General features: G+C 59.3%; 4 protein-coding genes across 10 annotated transcripts; 2 read left to right on the top strand and 2 right to left on the bottom strand.

The window, feature by feature from the left end:
* Positions 1-30: 30 nt before the first annotated feature.
* Positions 31-9350, bottom strand: CHTOP (chromatin target of PRMT1). Of its 5 annotated transcripts, none has more exons than XM_075176060.1 (6): positions 9151-9348; positions 7770-7851; positions 6122-6275; positions 2793-2979; positions 2524-2661; positions 31-1245 (listed from the first exon to the last, which is right to left on the bottom strand). In XM_075176060.1, exons 2-6 carry the CDS (start codon positions 7832-7834, stop codon positions 1043-1045), a joined length of 747 nt encoding a protein of 248 aa, XP_075032161.1. In that variant the 5' UTR covers positions 7835-7851; positions 9151-9348; the 3' UTR covers positions 31-1042. The 5 variants fall into 5 exon arrangements, 4 of the variants coding, with proteins under 4 accessions (XP_075032161.1, XP_075032162.1, XP_075032164.1 ...); XM_075176061.1 differs by having other exon boundaries at positions 2793-2976; XM_075176063.1 differs by having other exon boundaries at positions 7616-7851; positions 9151-9333.
* A 230-nt stretch (positions 9351-9580) lies between these two features.
* Positions 9581-16957, top strand: S100A13 (S100 calcium binding protein A13). 2 transcript variants are annotated; one of them, XM_075176095.1, is made up of 3 exons: positions 9581-9780; positions 16388-16569; positions 16763-16957. In XM_075176095.1, exons 2-3 carry the CDS (start codon positions 16417-16419, stop codon positions 16895-16897), a joined length of 288 nt encoding a protein of 95 aa, XP_075032196.1. In that variant the 5' UTR covers positions 9581-9780; positions 16388-16416; the 3' UTR covers positions 16898-16957. The 2 variants fall into 2 exon arrangements, with proteins under 2 accessions (XP_075032196.1, XP_075032195.1); XM_075176094.1 differs by lacking the exon at positions 9581-9780 and adding an exon at positions 15553-15951.
* Positions 10332-14845, bottom strand: S100A1 (S100 calcium binding protein A1). 2 transcript variants are annotated; one of them, XM_075176092.1, is made up of 3 exons: positions 14542-14845; positions 10766-10914; positions 10332-10641 (listed from the first exon to the last, which is right to left on the bottom strand). In XM_075176092.1, the coding sequence occupies exons 1-3, from the start codon at positions 14735-14737 to the stop codon at positions 10498-10500; spliced, it is 489 nt and encodes a 162-aa protein (XP_075032193.1). In that variant the 5' UTR covers positions 14738-14845; the 3' UTR covers positions 10332-10497. The 2 variants fall into 2 exon arrangements, with proteins under 2 accessions (XP_075032193.1, XP_075032194.1); XM_075176093.1 differs by lacking the exon at positions 14542-14845 and adding an exon at positions 13771-14496.
* Positions 16958-18068: 1111 nt separating the features above from the next.
* S100A14 (S100 calcium binding protein A14) lies at positions 18069-20057 on the top strand. The gene is made up of 3 exons (XM_075175939.1): positions 18069-18149; positions 19587-19733; positions 19830-20057. Exons 1-3 carry the CDS (start codon positions 18069-18071, stop codon positions 19947-19949), a joined length of 348 nt encoding a protein of 115 aa, XP_075032040.1. The 3' UTR covers positions 19950-20057.
* Positions 20058-21979: the final 1922 nt, after the last annotated feature.

Here is a 21979-nt window from a genome sequence, read left to right as displayed (position 1 = left end):
AAAAAAAAGAAAAAAAAAAAAAACACCACCCAGAGTCCGCATTGCTTTTATAATTATTTTTCCTTTGTTACAACAAACCAGAAATACAAGATTCCATTGAAACTGGAACAGTTCACAGAATGGCTGAACTTAAAACTTGAGGAGGGGGGAGGAACAGACCCCTTCCCAAACCCACGGGTAAGCGCAGGCAGCTGGTCTGACCGGAGGGCACAGTTTTGGTTACACCGAAAGGCGACAGACGGATTTTGGACCCCGTGTTTTAAAAGAGACAGCTTTACCACACTTTGCCGTCACAGCTGTAATTTTTATGTTCCTTTAAATAAACACTTGTTTTCTTGCAGATACAGAAACCACCGGTGCCATCTGTTCAAACGCAATGCAAAAGAAATTCAAACTTTATCTAAAAACAACAAAAAACCCCAAAACTAAGGAAGTTTTCAACCTGGGAAGTGCTCTGCACTGGGCATTAACAGAACACTGGCTACCAACGGAAGAGGAAGTTTTGGTGCGAAACAAGAAGATTGGCGTGTCTAGAAGGAGCGCTACACCTAAACCTGGCCCGATGGTTCGCCCTGCTGGGATTTTTTTTTGCTTCAGATGGGTTAAACTGAACCGCGGGCGTGACTCGGCCCTTCGGTCACGCTTGGGGACAGGGCCGATCCCAAAATGCAACCGCGGAGCTCAAGAGGCACACAAACATGCGATCCCAGCACCGACGAGCGCTTCACCTCGGGCAGCGCGGGCGGTGCGCATGCCATGCTGCGCTGCACGGGCACGGCGAGGCACCAGCGGATCAACGGCAGCAGACCTGTCACATTCATGTTTGGAGTACTCAGGGGAAGAAAAAAAAGATATAAAAAGCAATCAAAAAAAAAAGATAGTATCAAAACGTTAAAGGAACACACTAAAGTCTGATCTCTCGGTAGAACAGGGCCGCTCCCTATTCCTGCGGGTCCTTCCAGCATGAATCAGGGTTTCCATTTTTAGCTTATGGGCATCGACATAACACACTAACTTCAACAACAGTCTCTCGGAACGACCTTCAGTCGTTTGTTTCCGGGTCTGTCTGAGCCATGTAAGCATCCAGCTCAGCATCGAGGTGTCCTTTCGTTTTAGACATGTAAGCATCTAATTGGTTGTCCAGCTGCTCCTTGGTCAACGCAGGACGTGCCGATCCTCGTCCTCGTCCTCTGCCTCTGCCACGACCTCCAAAGCCCCCTCGTCCCCGGCCGGCCATGCCGCGACCTTACAGTGAGACAAGATGGTGGTTACACACTCTGCGGGGGTTTGCTGCGGCTGCCGCTCCTCTGGCAGAGCCCCGGCTGCCGCTCCTCAGCGCCCGGACAACACGGGGCGCTCGGCAGAGCTGCTTCAGCACCTCCATGGGGAAGTCCTGCAGCAGCTACCCCTCAGCCGACCTCCAGCTGCCGCAGCAGGTCGGGTTCTGCCGCACTGGATTAGCTTCCCGGGCTGCTTCTGTTGCAGTCCAGAAGCCCAGAGAGACGTTTGATCCGTGACTGAGCGCCACGCTCGTGGCTCAGACTGCCGTCTCCCCTGCTCGTGTTCCAATCCCACCTACACATTGCATCCTTCTCTCCCGTGGAGCGCACCCCGAGATCCTGCACATCTCTGGGACAGGCTGAAGCTTTTGGCAAAATGGCAACGCCATTAACCCTTTACAAGCAAATTTTTCCTACAGACAAGTACTTCAATTTGAGAGCTTTTCAGACTACTTCAGAAGTAGGATACCCAAGAGCCCACATCGATCAGTATTTGTTTGTCAGGCTAAGAAATAAAGGTACAAGCCAAGGCTGTCAAGAGATACGCAGCTTCCCGATAACTGTCTGCTCTAACTCCTACAAATGTTGGGCCAATCCCAAAGTAACATGAGAGAGCACTTGGCTGATGTTCTAACCAAACATCTGCCTGAAACATTAACAACCCTGCCATCAACAGCTGTCTCCTGTATTTCCTCTTGCACTCCTGCTTTACTGCTTCTCTGGTCTGTTGTTGAAAATAGAGAGTTCATTTACCCAAGACTTGATTCAGTTTCAGACTTTGAATTTAAGTTTATTTTGCAGGAGTTTAGGCTTTCTCCTCTGTTAAATTTTTCCCCTCACTAATTATTTTAAGAGTCTCTTGGTTTACACAGGCTCTATATCATTTCCTTCCTAAGTGCGAGGAGACAGTGCAGTCTTCCTCAACACGCCAGAAGATCACTCACTGCCTCGACTACGATTCAAAGCAGTGATAACCCGCAGGAGTGGGCAACTTCACTGAGAGCCCCCAGAACTCCTCTAGCAACGCTGACACAGTCAAGGATCTTGGTGAGGCATAAGGCCCGGCCAGACATTTCAGGAAAGGAAACCTTAATTTAGCACTACGCCATACACCAGTTCGGGAATAGAGGGGTTTCGGGGCTGCGTGTACTTACGCATGCTAGCCTTAAGCAGGAAAAAGAATTAAAGCTACTTCTACTTATTCAGCAGCCATGTGTCGCTCCTGAAGCTTGTGCACACTAACCTCTGCCACCAAGTCCTCCACGGCCCATGGCGCCTCTGCCCAGACCACCTCTTCCAGGGCCACCGCGACCTCTAATGCCGCCTCTTCTCAGGCCCATCCTGGGGGATATACCTCGTCCTCCACGAAGCAGGCTCTGACCTTCAATAGAGAAAGGGAATTCAAACCAGACAGAAATCAGTTTTCAGACCGAGCAACAGAATCGGAGTCAGGCTGTCAAAAAGACAGCGTTACTGATATATAAGCAACTCCAGTTCAGCCACAGTACTGACCTCGGAGTGGGACTCCTCCTCTCAGCAGAGCTCTTGCTCCCCGGCCACCACGCATGGCTCCTCGCGGCAAGCCTCTCTGCCCCATGGACAGTCCTCTTCCTCCCATGGCTCCACGAGCAAGGGGTCCCGCCGGCCGGCCTAATCGTGCCTGAATGTTACTTTTACCGAGGCGTTGCTTTAAGCTCTTCTGGAATAGAAGATTTTTAAGAAACAAAGTCATGCAGCAATCTCAGACTTGCAACACAAACAGCATAGCAATCACCTATCAATAAAAGCGGTGTGGTTTTTCTTTTTGATTTTTAAATAAAATAGAGGGTCACTAGCTCCCTGCAATATCTAATCAAGCTTCAAAGGAAGACAATCAAATCTGCTCTGGGAGGGATAATTTGTGAAGGTCAAACAGAGAACAAAGACCTTTCCTGGAAGCAAGTGTTTGTACAGAGACAAGAAAGTTTGCAGATTTGAAGGAAATATTTTTCTCCATTTTTAGCAGTGCTGCTCAGTCCAAATCAAAGCAGACACTTAATCCACAGGCAGCCCACTAATCCCTTCTGCTGGAAGGTGACAGTCCAAGCAAATCCCCGAGATAGAAAGCAACTACCCCTGCTGTGGCACAAGCCTAGCCTACCTCCGCAGAGCAAGTGACATCTGTGCAGCCACACGCCAGGGATACCATTCCCAGTGGCCTACTGCCCCATCCTGGCTAGGCTTTCACACAAACTAAGGCAACAGCTAGGAAAAGCATCGACTTTTCCATCTATACTACGAAAAGAAAACTATACTGCAGAAATTTAACCTCACCAGAACAACAGCAAAATAGTCATCTTCGTGTATCTGGCTGCTGAAGTGGTTTTTTTTTTCCATGTCATGTATGTCCAGCCAGCAGACTCCATTTCACAGACAGAGCTGGCTTCCCTTGGGCCAGCCGTAGCAGCTCCTGACCTCAAACACCTATACCAGAGATGGCTCAACTGCTTATGAAGCAGCAGCTGAACTGCCAATTTACATCCCAGTGTTGTTAACACACACTGGTACCAATTTGGTCTCCAGAGAGCAGGCTATAGCTTCTGCAGGCAGCGCTGAACCCTACAAGGAGCTAAGAAGCAACAGTGGGAACCTTCACACTTGCCTCAGGAACAAGAGCTCCACGAAGGTAAGGTGACAGGAGCCGCCATAAAGGCTGTACTGTACTCCAGGTTCCGAGAGTTGCTTAAAGTTATTGCTCATCTACTTGACCCAAGCCTGTGGACAGCTGAATTGGTTCCTCTAAAATCAGTCTCTTCTGTAGCTGTAGTGAGATTTTAAGTTTTACTGCCTCAGAGTTTAGGAAGTCATTCATTTTTCCAACAGCCGTAGCAGCCTAAAATGTTAGCCTCTCTCTTTTGCCCAGCCTCGCTGGCAGAAAGGAATGAGAAAGCATGTGTATGTTCCACATCCAATTATTCGTTTATGTCACTTACCATGAGAGTTTAAGATAAGGTGCTGGACTTTGCACTGGAACAGCCTAAGAGTGCTCGCCCTTCTGCTCTACCTCAGAGCGGCAGCACCTTGGTCTGCTCCAGCTACTAAGTAAAGGCACATCTAAAACCACAGTCAGTATAAGTGTTTTCTACATTAAAAAAAAACACAGCAGGCTTACGTAAACACTTGTGCACTCAGATGCAGAGGATGCAAAACGCAAACCCACAAATCTAGCACGAGCAGTGCTCCGCAGGAGTTTAGAGAAGTCCTTTCTGAAGCACAAGGTGACCCATCACTGAGATCAGTGCTCCCCAGCACTTCTGGACACAGCACATCCAGAAGGATCAGAAAAGCTCCTGGTAATACCAAGTATAGCACTTGTGAAAATCCAATCACCTCATCAACTTCCAGAGCAACCTGCAACGCTTAAAGAGCACCCCAACATAAACCAGGTTTCCAAATTTCCCTAAAATGCCCTTCCATGGCCCTCCCTTGCAGCATTTAATTCCAGAAGACCATGAAAATACACCTAGCCCAACATAAAATTCAAATGGGTTTAAGAGCTCAGCCGAAAGACTAGTTCTTCCCCATTCCTCTGTGGCACCTCAATTCAGGAAGCATTGTCATGCTTTCAATCCAGTTTCACTTGCCACTTCTGAAATTCTTAACTTTTCAAACTTTTTTTTTTAAGCAGCAAATAATTTAGACTACCATTTCCAGAGCTTTTGTTTACAAGCTCTGCAAGGCTAACAGGCACCACAGTCTGTTTTTACAACAGAAGTCTTAAGAGATCTTAAAAAGCAGCTGCATTCCTCTTTATCAGAGAGTGAGCCCTGAATGTGAGCATGTGTGGCAGGTTTAAGTATTCCAGCTATTTGGTGAAGCAGCTCAGCTAAGAAATTTCCAGGGCTTTCTCCTCACGTGTGAGATAATATACAGAATTATATTTAACTATTGCTGTAGTCAAGTCATGCAGTGCCGCTATTTGAACTCACTGCACAGCTATGTAGCACTACCCCATAGGTTTGTTTGTGCCCTACACGTACATTTTAAGCTATCTTACCGGCCTTCCCATTTAAACATAAGCTTTAAAACTTGCAAAAACCCCTACAGTCTGACAATGCGCAGGCCCTAGGCAAACAGCTGTCTTCTGCATGTTATTCCGGTTTCTGTTATAGCGAGATTTTGCCCCCTGCCCCTTCCGTAAGCCCAGAGTTATGGAGAAGCACATCAACTGCAGCAGAGAAATCAAAATCTAGGATGTTTGCTTAGGTCTTCTGCTCTACCGACAGAAGGCAGTTTGAGGAACACACCGTAATCTGTAGTACCCATCACTGGAATGTGGAACGATAAAGACTCTTTACGTAACGAGAATGCAACACTGTGCCTTAAATCCAGGCCTGCATTCTAGCATTCGCAAGCAATCAAAAAATCAGTTTGTTCATCTGTTCCTCGCAGCCAGCTGCTATCAAGGGAGTGCAGCAAGAGAGGGTGGAGTTGGGGATGGGAGCAACCAGCCTCAACTGGATAGTAAGTACTGGAAACAATCTGCAGCAATTGTAACTGCAGCTAGATTGCGAGATGAAGCACTCGGCAGATCCAGAAACCCAGAATGAGAACATTTCTCTGAAAAAATAGAGAGGAGATATGAACAGCCAGCACAAAAAAAGACCCAACTCAATAATATTAACCAGTAAGTTACAAAGCATTACTTATCTGAAGTAAAAAGTGGGATTTTCTGCAAGTCCCTTCTAGGTCTCTCATTTTTAACTTTCAGGAGCGTTTTTCAAAATCCACCATATCCTGAAAAGCCATCTGCTGGTGACAGGCATCAACGGGCTGCCCCAGAATACGCCACTTTCTCTCACCTGTTTAAGCTTCAAAGCAGCCTGGACAGAAGGTCTATTCTCCATCTGCTGGGCCAGTCTTCTGTTTCTGGCACTGGCTAGCTGCTGCTGCTGCTGCATGGTAGCCCGAATATTCACTGGCATCGGCTGTTTGTTCTTCAGCATGTTAGTAAAGCTTCAAGGTCGAATAAAACGGGTGTTTAAATAAAGCTTTATTACATACATTTATTGGCATTTCATGGTTCTCAAGATTGGATCTCCAGATCCCATGAACCTTATGTAAAGAGTGGTACTTAGGTCACGTCATATGTGATTACGTATTCCTTGTTTTCCAGAAGTGTGCAAGAACTGGAAACTCAGAAATGATGTTGTATATTAATTCAGAAGTGATAAAGCTTTAGGTTACTGATTTTAGAAATGGCAGAAGGAATGAAAACAAGCAATAAGCAGAGATGATCATGACAGATGGGAGAGGACATCACAGAAACAGAAAAGTAAACTGAAATCTGACTGCAAAAGCCAAATTAACCCTCAAAGATCTGAGAAAACTGTTTAAAAACTCAAAAGCCAGAAGGCAGCTTTACAAGAGACATCACCCTGAGAACAATCGGTGTGCCTCCGGCGCACCACAAAACTGGTGCTGTAAGAAATGCCACCACCCAAGTGCGCTCACTTGTAAAAACAGTTCACTTGGCAACTTCTTTGGTGCACAAAGAATGGTCTGTCTTTAAGAGCTATACAGGAGCAGAACATACAGGAAGATGGCAAGCCTCCTCAGCAGCAACCCATCAGCTCTCTACTGTGTCCTGGGAGCTACACAAGACTGCAAAAGAACACACTTACAGATGAGGAATATGGACTGACCAAAATGAAACAGGCCAGCAAGCCTTCCCTGCACTGCACCTCACCACTCGTCTTTCCCGGGGGAAGCTCCGAGCGCTGGTTCAGGCTACATCTCACCGCAGCACTTGCTAGAGCAGGAACTGCACGCAAATGGCTCCCTTTAGCCCTGGTTCAATGATACTAACATAATTAATCCAAGAGCGATTAGTAGGAAAGTGAAACGTAACTGCAGCATCGCTGTTAGTTGTCATGGTAGAACCACAAAAGCTCAATGGCATGGAAAAACAGAGGAATACTTAACAGAAGAAATAAAGAAATCAAGAAAAGAGAGAGATGGAGATGAAGCAAAGCATTTGCCTCTTACAAGGCCCAAAACATTGTTAAAGGGCCTTCGGGCTTGTTTAATGGCCTGCTGCATGCCTCTTACAGGCCAGACCACATGCACGTGTGCCTGCCTCGGACAAAGCAGCAAGCCTGCTGCAGCTTAGGTAACATGCTACCATGCTGCAGTGTCAACTATATAAATGTAAAAACATGTGGAAGAAAAAGGGAGGGTGCGAGGTTTCTCTCTTTTGTTCTAACACATCCCACCATATTTATGTGTCGAATAGGTTAATATTAACTGCTATGGATAAATTTCTCCAAAACACTTGCCCTTTTAACCTTGCGTACCACATTTGTTGCAGTTTAAGACAGAGGTGCATAGCCATCTGCTTGTTTTAGGAGGTTAAAAGAGGGCAGAAACCACGTTGGTTTTTGGACACCGGACAGTGATAATTAAGTAAAAAAATTTCTTATGAGCTGAAGCTGCTGTTGGCTTCCTCACCGCTCGTTCAGAGACATCTTGGTGGTGCTCTTTAGCACAACCTTCGGTGCTGACTGTGCAGCCATCTTCAGATCAAGAGAATCTGCAAAACACGAGAACCAGATTTAACAAACAGCACGGAGATCTTGCGCTTACTTGACTAAACATTAAAACACCTGCATTCTGGCTCCTTTGGTGGAGAGAATCAAGAACGGGGCAGGTATCAGGTATTCTATTAATGCATTTTTAGTAAGTTTTCTAGGCCACTGCCATGATACAGCAGGTTTAATACATCAGCAAGTTATGCTAACTCATCCTTACAAAGGAGTTGTCTTTTTAGAAGGTGAAAATTTTACCATTGGCAGGAGTAATGCTGCAAAAATACAGTCTATCAGCAGTCAAGATGGCACCCAAATGTCTTGTCTAGTACAACATCTAGTGACACTGCCACACTTCCTAAGCTTTTAGTATCAGCAAGATGGAAACCCCCGTTTGTTTTAAACGGACACATACCACATACGCGGCAATAAAATTCCAAGATTATTCTACAGAAGTCACATATGCTTTAAAAATGTTAAGGTTGCATCCTCCCATTGTGATTGCCACCACTTGGACACAGATAAACTGTAAGGGGGCAGTCACTTCGGCTTTTTAATATCTAATACTCCGGTAGGCAGCTCATCCGCAGTCCTAATGCGGTTCTCTAACAAGAGAACCTGCCACATGCCTCATGAAAGCAGCAAAAGAATTTAAACTCGGCCGTTACTCATCTTTGGAGCACAGCTCAAGCCCGAGTGCTTTGGCAGTGGTGAATTCTACTGAAATGTGCACAGCTCAAACCCACTAACTATGCAGAGCGTTTTTTTTTTTTAAATAATTTTATCAAATTTAATGCTTAGATGACTGCCGAAAAGTACCCACCCTCAAAATTCCTTGAACAAAATGCTTTCTTTACAATGTTTTACAGTCCATCAGCTAGAAACTGAGCCAAGAGGCTGCCGCCCCCCCATTTTTTTTTTTTTAATTAAAAGTGTTTTTAAGAAGCATTTTTCCCGAACAACCGCCACAGCGCAGCTCGCAGAGGAAGCCCCGCTCCCACCAGCCCGCCACGCAGCGCGGGGGCTGCCCTGGCACCGCCAACCGACGGGGAGGAAGGCGAGGCCTAGCCTGGGCCGTCGATCCAGCCCTGCCCGACAGCTGCCCTACGAGACTAGGGGAGAAAGCCCGGCCCTGCGTGCACAAAGCCTGGGCAGGGGCAAACACCGCACCCCCCCACCCCCAAAGGGCAACGATCAGCCCTCTCGGCCGCCTGAGGGGCCCCCCCCCGGCCTCCCTTACGGAGCCTCCCTCCCTCCCTCAACGACCCCTTCGCAGCCCTCCGGCCAGGACCAACCGCTCTCACCGAAGCAGACGGTCGCCAGGTCTCCGGTGGCGCTGGCTGGCGGGTGGCGCGGGGTGTGGGGCTGGCTCCGGCGCCCTCCGCCCGCTCCCGCCGCACTCAAACGCCCGCGACAAAATGGCGGCAGCAACCACAGACACCCTCCCTCCTCCCACCGCCCGCGCCGAGCCGGCCAAAATGGCGGCGGCGACGCGCAAGGCGCAGGCGCAGAGCCCAGCACGTCACCACGCCCCCTACTATTGGGCGGGGCAGCCCTGACGCAGGGGCCGCCCCCTCGGCTATTGGTGCCTCGGGGCGAGGTGGGCGGGGCCAGGCCGTGGGCGGGTAGCGGAGGGGGGCGGCGGGCTCCCTCAGGCGGGCGGCGGCACCGGGTCCGCTGCGGCCTGGCCGGGCTCCAGCGGGGCGGGTCCCCGGTTCCCCCCGCCATCAGGAGCGGGCGGGCGCCTGAGCCCCGTGGCGGAGGCCGATCCCGTAGTGGCCGCCCGGCGGGGCCTGGCCTGGGCGGGGGCGTCGAAGACCTGAGGGGAGGCTTCACGGGGCCTCCGGTCGCCCCGCGGCCGGGCTGGGCCTGTGGCCTGGCTGTCCCCGATGTGTCCCCGCTTTCTGCCGGGGCAGCCCCGTGTGTGTGTGGGGGTGAGTGCCCGGAGCCGTGCGGGGTGGTTGGGGAGCACAGGGGTTGGCCCCAGCCCCGGCAGACGATGGCGCTGGCGGCCCTGCGCGGGGCCGGGCCGGGCCTCGGCGTGGGGCTGCTGGCTGGAGGCCCGCTGGGCGACGAGATAAGAACCGGTTCCTCCAGCCCCACGGGGCGCGGTGCCCACGCCTCTGGCGGGACGGGCAACGAGTCCTGGCCTGCGGCTGCCCCCCCCCTCCCCGGACCCTCGTGCCCCCATGTTGCACCCCCGTGTCCTGCACCCCAACACCCCGGTGCAGGCCGGGGTCACCCGCCCCAGCTGTGCTGAGCCCTGGGGTGATGCGGGGCTGATGCCAGGCTCCGGGGCAGGGTGGGGCATAGGGTGCGATGGAGCCAGAGCAGGGTGGAGACGGGCATGTCTCCAGGCACTTGGGGTGACCCAGGGTGGCTTTTCCCCGTGACCCCGTGACTCAGGAGAGGAAAGGCTCCCTGGTATCCCGGGGGGCACTAGCAGGGCGACAGGGCAGAAACCCCCGCCCTGGAAGTGAACGAGCTGACAACACGCCTCTGGCTGGGTCGGTGCCTTTATTGTGGAGCTGGATCCCAGTGGGATCCCTCGGGTGTGCTGGGCAGCGGAGGGTGAGCTGGGGGAGTGGTGGAGGGGCTCTGCATTTTGGGGACGCCATGGCCGGCTGCTGCGGGATGGGGACCAGCCTGGGTCAGGCATTCTCCCAGAAGAAGGTGTTGCAGGCCACAGTGAGGGCGGCCACTAGGACCACGTACTCCTGGAAGTCCACCTCCCCGTCGCCGTTCTCATCCAGGTCCTGCATGATCTTCTCCACGGCACCCGTGTCCTTCTGGGTCTGTGGGGGCAGGGGACAGGGTGAGCCCCGGGGCTCAGCAGCCCGCTGGGACGCTGCTGCCCCAGGGCACGGAGGGAAAGGGGACCCCCCCCGGCCCCTGCGCCCCAGCACGGCCGGTCCCTACCTCCAGGAAGCAGCCCAGCTCGCTCTGCAGCAGCTCCTTCAGCTCCTTCTTGCTCAGCTTGTACTTGTCCCCTTCTTTGCCCGAGTAGTGGTGAAAGACGTTGATGAGCGTCTCCATGGCCCCTTCCAGCTGTGACGCCATGGCTCTGGCTGCAGGGAGGCACCCGCCGCATTACGGGGGGCAGCCGCCAGCCCCCCTTGCCGCAAGGGGCATCCCCCAAATCGCAGCCATCCCCCTCCCCATCCCCTGCCGGGGAGTGTTGCATCTGCGGCCTCCACCCCGAATGCTTGGCGCTGGGCAGAGAGCCGGCAGCGGGGCCGCAGGGGTCTCGGGGCACCCCGCTGCTCCCCAGGGCTGGATGGGGTGCTCCTGGGAGGGGGCCCCGGCCACCTGCCCCCTCGCAGGGCACCCGTGCCCCAGCCGGGACCTGCGCTCACCTGAGCTCCCCGCCGTGCCGCCCGCCCGCTGCTCCGAGTGTGCCAGGCTGGGCCAGCCAGAGATGTTAAATAAGCTCCAAGCCCCCTCCCTCCGGGAGGATCCGATACCGGGGCTGGACAGCCCGGCTGGCACCACCAGGCTGCCCCGCGTCGCCTTCGCGGGGGCCGGGATGCGGGGAGCCCCGCTGCCCCGCTCACCCCACACCGGCCCTGGGATGACGCAGAGAAGCGATTCCAGCCCCACCGGTGCCTACGGGGTGGCAGTGGGCAGGGGAGGGGTGGGCGACGATGCCGAGAGTCACTTTGGGGGGCTCCATCGCCCTCCCCATGCTAAACCTCTTGCCCTTCTTGCCACCCCCATGGCTGAGGCTGGCCCCGCTGTGGCCCCGTGGGCAGCGGGATGCCAGGGGGCATGGGGCTGTGTGGGGTGGGCAGCGGGGTCCCTCACTGGAGCCACCCCCCGTCCGGCTCTGCCCGCCAGCCCTGGGTCAGACCCTGCGCCGGGCCCTGGCTCCGCTCGCAGCCGCGGCCCCCGTGGCACCGCGGCGCCCGGGGTCTGACCCCGCGGTGTCACCCGCTCGGCGCCCGCCGGCATCCCCCATCTGTCAGCGCCGCGGTGCCGTGCCGGATCCGTCCCCAGCCTTCCTCCCCCAGGGCTGATAAGGCGCGGGTATCCGGTGTCCTCGGCCTCGCAACGGGAGCCAGCCGGGGCCGGGGGGAGCCGATGGGGGCTATCGGGTGACTCAGCCCAGGCCCCCCGGGGCCACCCGGTCCCCGCACACAGAAAGGCCTCTTGTCAAATTAAAAAAGCCCCACAATCCCAGCCCAGAGGTTGCTCCAGCAACGGCTCGGCCAAGAAACCAGATTCCGGCGCTGGCATCGCCGATGCTGATAATCCCGGCCCCGCTACGGCTCTCGTTACGGCCCCGCGTCTGCGCGGCCGGGGCAGCCTGGGGCCCAACCCACCGCGGCCTCCCCAGCGCCGGCATCCCCGGGGGAACAGCAGCGGTGCTGAGCCCCCAAACTCAGGCGGGCACGTTCGCCCCCCCCGCTTTTTGGGGCTCCCCCGCAGGGGGGCTGCCGGCAGCTGCCGACGCGGCGTTGTGGCTTTTCGCAAGAGCCGGGTGGTGCCGGGCTCTTTATCCCGGATTCCAGTCCTAATTTGGGGCTAATTATATCCTGCTCCCTCCGTTTCCATCTCCTGTACTTCCTGTCCCCACAGTTGGGAAACGCCGCAGCCGTGTGGCAGCCCCCCTGCCTGGGGTCCCCAAAACCACCCTGGCACCCGGTCCCCTGACCCCGTGCGGCCACGCCACCACTGCTGCCCCGTGCTGGGGGGGGGTGGTGGCGTGGGGGGGGCTGGAGGGTTTGGGGTGATGTGCAGAGTCTTGGGGGTCCAGCCCTTGTCCTGCACCTGGGGCAGCTGAGGTGGCTGTGAAGGGGGTCCCTGGCTGGAGATGGGGGTCCTGGATGGAGGTGGGGGTCCCTGGCTGGAGGTGGGGGTCCCAGAAAGAGGTGGGGGTCCTGGATGGAGGTGGGGGTCCTGGATGGAGGTGGGGGTCCCAGAAAGAGGTGGGGGTCCTGGATGGAGGTGGGGGTCCCTGGCTGGAGGTGGGGGTCCTGGATGGAGGTGGGGGTCCCAGAAAGAGGTGGGGGTCCTGGATGGAGGTGGGGGTCCCTGGCTGGAGGTGGGGGTCCCAGAAAGAGGTGGGGGTCCTGGATGGAGGTGGGGGTCCCTGGCTGGAGGTGAGGGTCCTTGGCTGGAGGTGGGGGTCCCTGGCTGGAGGTGGGGGTCCTGGATGGAGGTGGGGGTCCCGGACAGATTTGGGGGTCCCGGATGGAAATGGGATCCCAAATGGAGGCTCAGGCTTCCCAGCAGGACACAGCTCCCATTTTTGGTGTGGGGCAGGGAGGGGGACCTGGGGCTGATCCTCCAGGAGAGGCCGGATCCAGCGCCTGGGGATGGGGGGAGATGGGAAGGGACCCCGGTGGCACTCACTCGGCGGTGTCCGCGCGAGGGCTGGCGGCGGCGGAGCCCCTGTGCCCCTGTCCCCTGGGCGGCTCGGCAGCGGGCAGGATCCGGCCGCCCCTTCCGGGGAAGCCTGGCCCCCGGGGCTGTGTTGCCTGCCCAGCTGGGCAGCAGCTGCCCGTGACGGGGACAGGCATCGCCACCTGGTCCTGAGCTTAAAAATAACCCGACCCCGCTTCCCGCAGTGGGCGCAGAGCTGGGGCTGCCACGCGCCGGGCACCGGCACGGCCGCTGTGTCCAACCGCCTGGCTGTGCCGAGCTCCCCAAGAGCTCCGGCTGTGCTCGGAGGGGCTCTGCCCTGCTCTCATTAAACCCCAAACCTCCCCAGAGATCAGGATTTGAGCAGGCGTTTCCCGAGCGGTGGGACCGGCCGGAGCCGGGTGCCCAAGGGTAAACCCCGACGCCGCGGGGGCATCGCGTGGGCGCTGGAGGGGTCGGCCCCGGGCGCCGCGGCCCCGCTCCCTGCCGCTGCGGTGCTGGCCGTGGGGAGAGCACACCCGGCGTGTCCGTGCTGGCAGATCCCCAGGACAAGCTCTTACCAAACCGGGAGCAGCGAGGGACATGCCAGGAGGTTTACACACATCTTGGAACAGGTTTCAGCCACTGCGACTCCCTGTGCTTCACTTTGACCCAGCTAAACCAGTTGCTCCAGTTGCTGGTGCTGGGGCTGGGCTGATCTTGTCTCTCCATCCCATCGCTGGAGCATGGAAGAGGCTTTTTCATCCCTGGGGTTCGGAGCTGGGGGAGCTACCGGGCGCCTGCCGTGCCAGGGCCGGGGGCGTCGCAATGGCACTGGGCACCTGGTTTTGCAGCCTCAAGTAACCACGCTCCCCTCTAACGAGCCCTGATAGGTGCCGTGGGCTGGCGTGGACCGCTGCCGGGCTGGCACCCCCAGTGGCCACAGTGACCGTCCCTGATTGGGGTCCGCAACCAGGACAGGTTGGGGACACCACCAGGACCAGGACCTCTGGGATGCACCTGCACCCCGAGCCCAAGCTCTCCCCCCGGCACACGGGGTCCTGCGATGCTCTGTCCCCTCCCAGTAGCGCCGGGGTCCCCGAGGCCGGGTCACCGCTCCCTGTCCGCGGGGACGGCCCCGAGCAGGGATCCCGGGCTCGACCGGGAGGTGCCGTTTCTCCTGCCACCTGTGATTTGGCCGCATCCTGTTGCAGGGCCGCTGCAGCGCCTGCTGCCTCCTCACCCTGTCCCGGCACCCCGAATTCCAGGGGCGGCGAGTCACGGGCCCGCCTGGCTCTTGGGGCCGGTGATTCACCCCAAACCTGTCCCCGTCCCTGCCGAGCCTGACTCACCCCAGCGGTTTCCCAAGAGACCATCTCGGTCCCCTGACGTGGGGCTCGGCGGAAGTCCCGTCCCCGTCTCCCCCGTCACCCCGGGGAGGGGGACGGGCCGGATGGGGCTCCAGGAAGCCAATTCCTCCCCTGTGAGCTGGTGTGACGGGTGCGGGGTGGGGACCGGGCTGCCCGGTGCCGGCCGGAGCCTCCTCATCCCCGCGGAGAGGTGGAGTGAGTGCGTCAGGGCTCAGCAGAAACCGGGCTGGTGACGGTGGCATTGCGCCGGGGACCTCCCTGCTCTGGGTCCCCAAAACACTGCTGGTGGGGGGTTTCCAGCCTGTGCCAGGCTCCCCGGGACCCCATGTGCTGTCCCAGGGGGGCTGCTCGCTCCGGCCTAGCTCCCCGTCACGCTGCCCTGGGGACGCCAGGACACAGCCCCTGTGGCGTGCGGGGGTGGGGTGGCTGGCAATCAGGGACGTCCCTGACATGCTCCGAGCAGAGACGGTCCCCAGCGTCACCCCCATCCCGGGCCACCGGCCCTGGTGTCCCCACCGCCTCTCCCTGGTGCCGTGGGCACCACGTGGGGTTTGTTTGGGGCTGAGGCGCGGCGCCGGGGCGCGGGATGCGGCTCGGGGACCCCGTGGGAACGGTGGTGCCATGGCACGGAGCTGCTCAGCCTCCCAGATGGAAACCTGCCAGGGCTGCCATGTTATAAATACTCAATGATTAAAGGGGAGCGCTCGGGCAGTACCAGCCCCCTAATTAATTTGGATTAATTAATTTTTACAAAGCCCACTATTAATAGGAATGATGTCAGCGGGCGGCTGAGTCACAACTCTCACTCGGTGCGGGTCGAGCCTGGCCCCGGATCTGCAGCGCTGCTGCATGACGGGCCGGGGTGAGCCACCGTGTCGGGGCACGGCGGGACGTGAGCGGGGCGCTGGGCGCCCGGCCTCATCCCCAGAGCAACCCCAGCCTTCCAGGGATGCACTTGGGGCTGAGACCTGGCCCGCACCCCCGGAAAGGTCCGGGTGAGCTTGAGCTCCGTGGGATGCTCCAGCCCAGCGAGTGCCGGAGCAAACCCGCTCTGTCCTCCCGCGTCCCTCCCCTCTGCCCCGTGGTCCCATCCTGCTCCCCACCGGAGCATCCGCACGGTGGCAGAGCCCAGGTGGTGCCGCGGAGGCAGGGACCTGGTTCACACCAGCGGGGCCGAGCGCTGAATTCGGTCTGCTGCCCGCGTGGGGAGGGAGGAGAGGAGGACGTCCCTGCGCCCGGGCGGCCTCTCTGCGTCCGTCCGGTTGCAGCAGGAAACCCAGCACCGTGGCGTGGGGGACAAAGTGCTGCGCTCTCCCCTCCTGCGTCGCAGGGTATAAAACCGCCCGGGGGGGCCACGACCTGCCTGCAGCTTGCTGCCCGCAGGCCAGGGGGGTAAGTAGGGAATTGCTGCCTGCAGCACCGGCCCCACCCCAGCCACCGCGTCTCCAGCGCTCGCGGGATGAGAGCGGCGCTGGGGACCCCTGCCGTACCCCCATCCCTTTCCTGATGCTCCCCCCATCCCGGCTGCCTCTGTGGCGTTTGTGCCACGCTGCGCCGGATGGCAGCGGCGTCACCGAACGGCTCTGCTCCCCCTCCCTGCGCCAGCTGGGGAGGGCCTGGCCAAAGTGCTCGGTCCCGGGGGAGCAGCGGGGCGGAGGGGCCGCCCCCAGCCCCTGCTCAGCCCTGCAGAGCTGAGCCGAGACCTCGCAGACTCGCTGCACCCTGGGCTGGGGAAGGGGAGAGGGTTCCCTTCTCCCAACGCACCCCGGGCATCGCCTCCCTGGGGTGCCCCTCCGCCTCCAACCCCTCTCGGCTCCTCTCCCTATAGCCCCGGGCCACTGCCCGTGCCCCGGCACCATGGCCACGGGCGAGCTGACCGAGCTGGAGACTGCCATCGAGAAGATCGTCACCGTCTTCTTCACCTACGCGGGGAAGGAGGGCAAGAAGGGCACGCTGACGGCCAGCGAGTTCAAGGAACTCGTCCAGCTCCAGCTGCCCAACCTGATGAAGGTGAGGCGAGGGGCAGCGTGTGTGGGGCGACTGGGGGGGCGGCTGGATCCCCGTGGGTCCCCCCGAGCTGGGGGGCTGCTCCCATACCCAGGGATTTGCAAGCAAGAGCGAGCAACAGCCCCTGCTCCCCCCCATCCCCATCCCGCTCGCTGGGGACCGGGACGCGGCCGAGCCTCCCCTGTCCTCCCCGCAGGACGTCCCCTCCCTGGAGGAGAAGATGAGCGAGCTGGATGTGAACAACGACGAGGAGCTGAAATTCGGCGAGTACTGGCGGCTGATCGGGGAGCTGGCGAAGGCCGTGCGGAGGGAGAAAGCGGGGAAGAAGTGACGGGGCTGGTGGGGAGACTTGGCTGACGCGGAGTTAATAAAAAAGGTTTCCCTGAGCCCGAGCATCGCTGCTGTTCTTAGCGGGGGGCTCCCAATTTGGGCAGCCCATCTCCTCCCCACGCTGTGCCCGGGGACCAGCCCAGCACCACGAGTGGGGGTCGGGGCTCGCTCTGCGTTGGGGTGGCTTCTGCAGGGGACCTGTGACGGATGGGGCCATTCCCAAATCGCCCTTGCGCTGGTCTGGCTTGTGGGGTGCCACCCTGTGCCCCGCAAACGCCTTCCTGCCGGGCTGTGGGGTTGCTTAGCGCAACCCCGATGGGTGGCAGAGATGTGGCTGGGACCAGGGTGGGGCTTGGGAGCATCTCCGGCAGCGATGCCGCGGCGGCCGTGGTAGCTGCCACCTCCAGTGCATCAATGCCCATCCTTTCTGGGGTCTTGGGTGGCACAGGGACGTGAGTCCGCCGGCACAGCATGTCGCCGGCTCAGCACCCCTAACCGAGCTCCCATTCCCAGCTCCCAAATCCCGGTGCTGCTGGAAAATGGCAAAATCCCTGCCATGGGGTGACCCGTCCCCGAGCCTGCCAGGGCCCGGTGCCCGGGCGGCTGTTCCCACGCGGTGCTGTGCAGCTGTGCCGTACCGGGCTGGATGGGGAGCCATCAGTGTGGCCGGGAAGGAGGCGTTTCCCGGCCCCACGCTGGCCCCGGGCCAGGCTCTGAAATGAGACGCCTTGCACCACACCGCAGCTGGCGGCGCGCAGGGAGCTCCCACTCACACCTCCCCGCGGTATAAAACCCCGGCGCGCCGCAGCCCGCGCAGACCCAGGAGAGCCCGTGGAGCAGGTAAGTGGCCCATCCGCCACCGCGGGATGGGGGTCCGTGCCCAGGGGTCCCACCACCCCTCCGCACCCCCCCCTGCTCCCACGCTCGGCTCTGCCACGACTTGCCGCTGGGGCAGGGACGCTCCTGCCGTCGGGACGTGTCCCGACAGCTCACCGCATCCCGGGACTCCTTCCTCGCCCTGTGCTCAGTCCCGGCGCCGAAGGAGGGGAAACTCCCCCCAAGCCGAGAGCTGAGCCTGGCTTTCTTCCCCCGCCAGCTCCCCAAGACCCCGTCGGAGAGGACAGCCCCACCACTGCTGCCACCGAGGACCTACAGACCCCGCGAGGAGCAGCATGGGCCAGTGCAACTGCCGCAAGAAGCGCAAGGTCCATGAGCGATGCTGCGGCAGCGGGAGGGCCGGGACCCCTGGCGGGGTGTGGGGCGCGGGGGTGACCCCACACGGCCCCATCCCTCGGAGCACAGCCCTGGGCACGGGGTGACTCAGAGCAGCGCGGCCGGGCCAGCCCCATCCTGGAGCCAGACTCCAGCGGAGGAGCCGGGGGGCTGTTTCGGGGTTCGGCGACGCTGCCCCGGCGCTGGGCAGGGGGACCTGGTGCTGCAGACATGGAGCCGCTTGAAAGCTCGAGGAACCAGGCAGCTTTCTCCAGCTCCCCTGGACTCACCTTTGGGAGCTGCGCTCACTCCTTGCAACCTCTCCAAGGATGCCCAACGGCAGAAAGTCTCCTGTTTTCCTCGGCTTTCAAACGGGAGGTGCCCACCCCGCGCCCCTTTGCACCTGCGGAGGATTTGGCCCCAGCCGGCCGAGCCGGGGCGCCGGGCTGAGGCTCTGAAGATTGCTGGTTTCTTCCTAATGGGCATCGCCTGATGTGGTTTAATGGTGTTTCAAGGGGAAACCGCAGATGCTGAGTGAATCACCACCGTTTCCCTTCAAACGCAGCTTTGGCTAATTAGCACGAGTGGCCGGGGAGCCGGGTGCATGGGTCGGGCCAGGCTCTGCCCCCCACCCTGCCGGGGAAGGGGTCTGCAGCCCCGACGGGGAGGGAGAGGGGCTCCCGCCGCCGCCAAACCCCATCCCGGCGGGCGCCCGAGTCGTCCTGGGCACTGACTCATGCCGCCATCCGCCGCTTGTGCAAAGGAGAGGAAGAACCAGTCCGGACGGCCGCGGCGGCCCCCGCGTGCCGTGGGTGTAGCGCCCGGAGACGCCGGGGTGGCTGAGTCTCGCTGGCCCCGGGCAGGGAAAAGTCCGGGCAAGCAGAGATGGGGGGTGACACGCCTGCGGGGAGGGGTGTCACGTCGAGGTGGAGGGGGGTATGGCAGCTGTAGGGGGAAACTGCAGCTCTGCAGAGCCTGCAAGGAGGGATGCAACATCTGTACGGTGGGGTCTCACATCTGTATGGAGTGGTCTCACATCTGTATGGAGAGGTCTGGCATCTGTAGAGCGGTCTTACATCTGTACAGTGAGGTCTTACATCTGTAGGGGGGGTCTCACATCTGTACGGTGAGGTCTCACATCTGTAGAGGGGATCTCACATCTGTACGGTGAGGTCTCACATCTGTAGGGGGGGTCTCACATCTGTACGGTGAGGTCTCACATCTGTAGAGGGGATCTCACATCTGTACGGTGAGGTCTCACATCTGTATAGGGGTCTCACATCTGTACGCAGGGGTATCATGTTGATAAGGAGATTTATCACATTGTTACGGAGGGGTTGAACATCTGCAGAGAGCACTGGCACATCTGCTTGGGGGGGTCCCATCTACTCGGGGGCTTGTCCTGTCCAGCTGGGGGATGTCCCACCCATCCGGGGAGGTGTCCCACCGGTGCTCACCCTCTCTTCCCCCCCACGCAGGACTGCCAGGAGCTCACCGACGTGGAGCGGGCCATTGAGACCGTCATCAACCAGTTCCACTGCTACGCGGTGAAGGGGCAGAAGGAGTACCTGACGCCCAACGAGATGCAGGAGCTGGTGGTGCAGAAGCTGCCGCACCTGGGGAAGGTGAGGGCAGAGCCCGGGGGTGGGCAGGGGGAGCTGGGGTGGGCACGGGCTGCCTGCGGGACCTTCAACCCGATGCTTCTTCTGCCCATGCTGCAGTGCGTTGGACCTCTGGAAGAGAAGATCGAATGCATGGGAGACCCTAACGAAGCCAAGTTGGAGTTCGGAGAGTACTGGGACATGATGGGAGACGCGGCCAAGGGCTGCCGGAGGAAGTAGAGGGCGGTGGGGGATGGGAAGGCGCCCGAGGCCTCAGGCTCTGCACCGAGAAGCGCGAGAGGCTGCTGGTCCCGGTGGGATGCGCCTGGGAAAACACAGCGTCGCTCCCGCCGGGGCTCGTCTCCTCCCTGCGTCCCCAGCCGGGGCGGAGGGATCCCCCTCCCCGGCTCCATCCCTGCCCTCTCTCGTCTCTCCTTCCCGTCAGGAAACCTCCCTTCCCATCCCCAGCTCTGGCCCGTGCCGCGGCGGGAGGGAGGTGGCAAGGGGGTTCCTGGCCCCGGTTCTGAAGCCACTTTTCTCCGTCCTTTGCCCCAGAGCCTTTACCCCCAGGGTTGTCCCACCTCCAGCCCCAAAACCCCTCCGGTTGCAGGTCCCCCAGCCCCGGAGCATCGCTGCGAGAGGGACTCGGCTCCTTTTCCCCAAAAGCCCTTGGATGTGCGGGCTCGTCCCCCTGGCCCCACGCCCTGCCACCCAATGGGAGCCCCTTTGCCACCGCTCTGCCTTGTGCTTCGAGCACCTTCGGGGGCATCCCGGGTCCGGGCCGGCCCTGACGTTGCCGTTCGTGGCCTGGGCGTATTCTCTGTTCTTCCCCCGGTGCAGGGACCGCGGTGCCCTGTGCCTGCCCAGGTTTTGGGGTGCTATGCCAGGGCAGTGCCGCCTGTGCGGTGCTCCCCCACCTGCCCCTCTCCAGGGATGCTGGCCCCCGGCTGGCGGCTGGGCTCGGGGCTGGGATGGTGGCGGGTTGTTATCAGCTTGCGTCACTTGCAACCATTTTTGTATAAATTAATAAAGGAAAACAGTGGAAAAAAAGCAGCCAGGATGGGGTGACCTCATTTGTCCTTTGTGGGAGAGGGAAAGTGGGGAGCAGGGAGGGATGGGGCTGCAGGGACTGCGGCTCCGAGCATCATTCGCTGCTGGGTTGCACAGCCCCTCTGGCCCCAGTGCAGAGCATGAGGGTGCAAGGGATGCTGCGGGCATGCTCGGGATGCTGCAAGCGTGCATGGTGCTGTGGGCGCGCACGGGGCTGCACGTATGCATGGGATCCTACAGTGCGGAGGGTGCTGCGGGTGTGCGTGAGCGCTGCGGGTGTGCGCGGTGCTGTGATGGCCGTGGTGCGTGTGGGCGTTGCGGGTGTGCACAGTGCTGAGGGCGTGCATGGTGCTGAGGGCGTGCATGGTGCTGAGGGTGCGCACGGGGCTGTGCACATGCCCAGTTCCCGGGGTGGCTCGTGCCCAGCGGTCCCCGTTGCAGGGACCCCACAAGCAGAGCCAGGGCTGTGTCTCCAGACCAGTCACCCCGAGGGCTTTGGGCATGTGGCTGGAGGGAGCCCAGAGGAGACACCAAAATCCTGGAATCAGGGAGCTGCGAGGCCTGCAGCAAGATCCCACCCGTGCCAGGGGAGTGTGGGATTTCTGTTTAATTACAGCAAATTAGAAAACAGTAAATGCCACAAAGTGGTGGCTTGCTGGGATGAGCAATTAGCTCAGGCACCGAGCACATGGAGGGTGAAGAAATGGGCTTGAGAGGGTGCAGGGCACCCGCTGAGCCTGGTTATCCCACCTTTCCTCTGCCATCCGGGCCATTCCCGCCGAGCTCCGTGTCCCGGAGGAGCCCATGGGCAGCCCCAGAGGCACGATGGGGTCGGGGACCCCAAAAAGGGAGAGGGCGCGGGGCACCTCAGCAGCACCCGCGTCACCTTGCGAGGGTCTGTGCTGTGGGGGAAAAAAAAAAGATGAACCAAACCAAACCAAACCAAACCCCAGAGAAATGTGATGAAACCTGAGGCCGGGCCAGGGTGGCAGGTCCTCCTGGGCCGGCGGCCGGCGCGGCAGCACCGACACCGCGGCTCGGCCACAGGCCACCCTCTGTCTCCTCTCACCTTGGGGTGGATTTCACAATGAGAATGACTATTTATTGTTCCTGCCTTGGAAATAAATACATGGAAATTAAGCAGAAAGGTGTGGTGTGCATTTAATTAGAGACGGGAAATGTGTCAAATGGTTGGGGTGATGGGGGGGGAAAGGGGAGCC

The sequence above is a fragment of the Calonectris borealis genome, chromosome 29, assembly GCF_964195595.1.
Source record: "Calonectris borealis chromosome 29, bCalBor7.hap1.2, whole genome shotgun sequence".
In the NCBI taxonomy this organism is placed as follows: Eukaryota; Metazoa; Chordata; class Aves; order Procellariiformes; family Procellariidae; genus Calonectris; species Calonectris borealis.
Note: the sequence above shows the minus strand (reverse complement) of the source record. Positions and strands in the feature narration are given on the sequence as shown.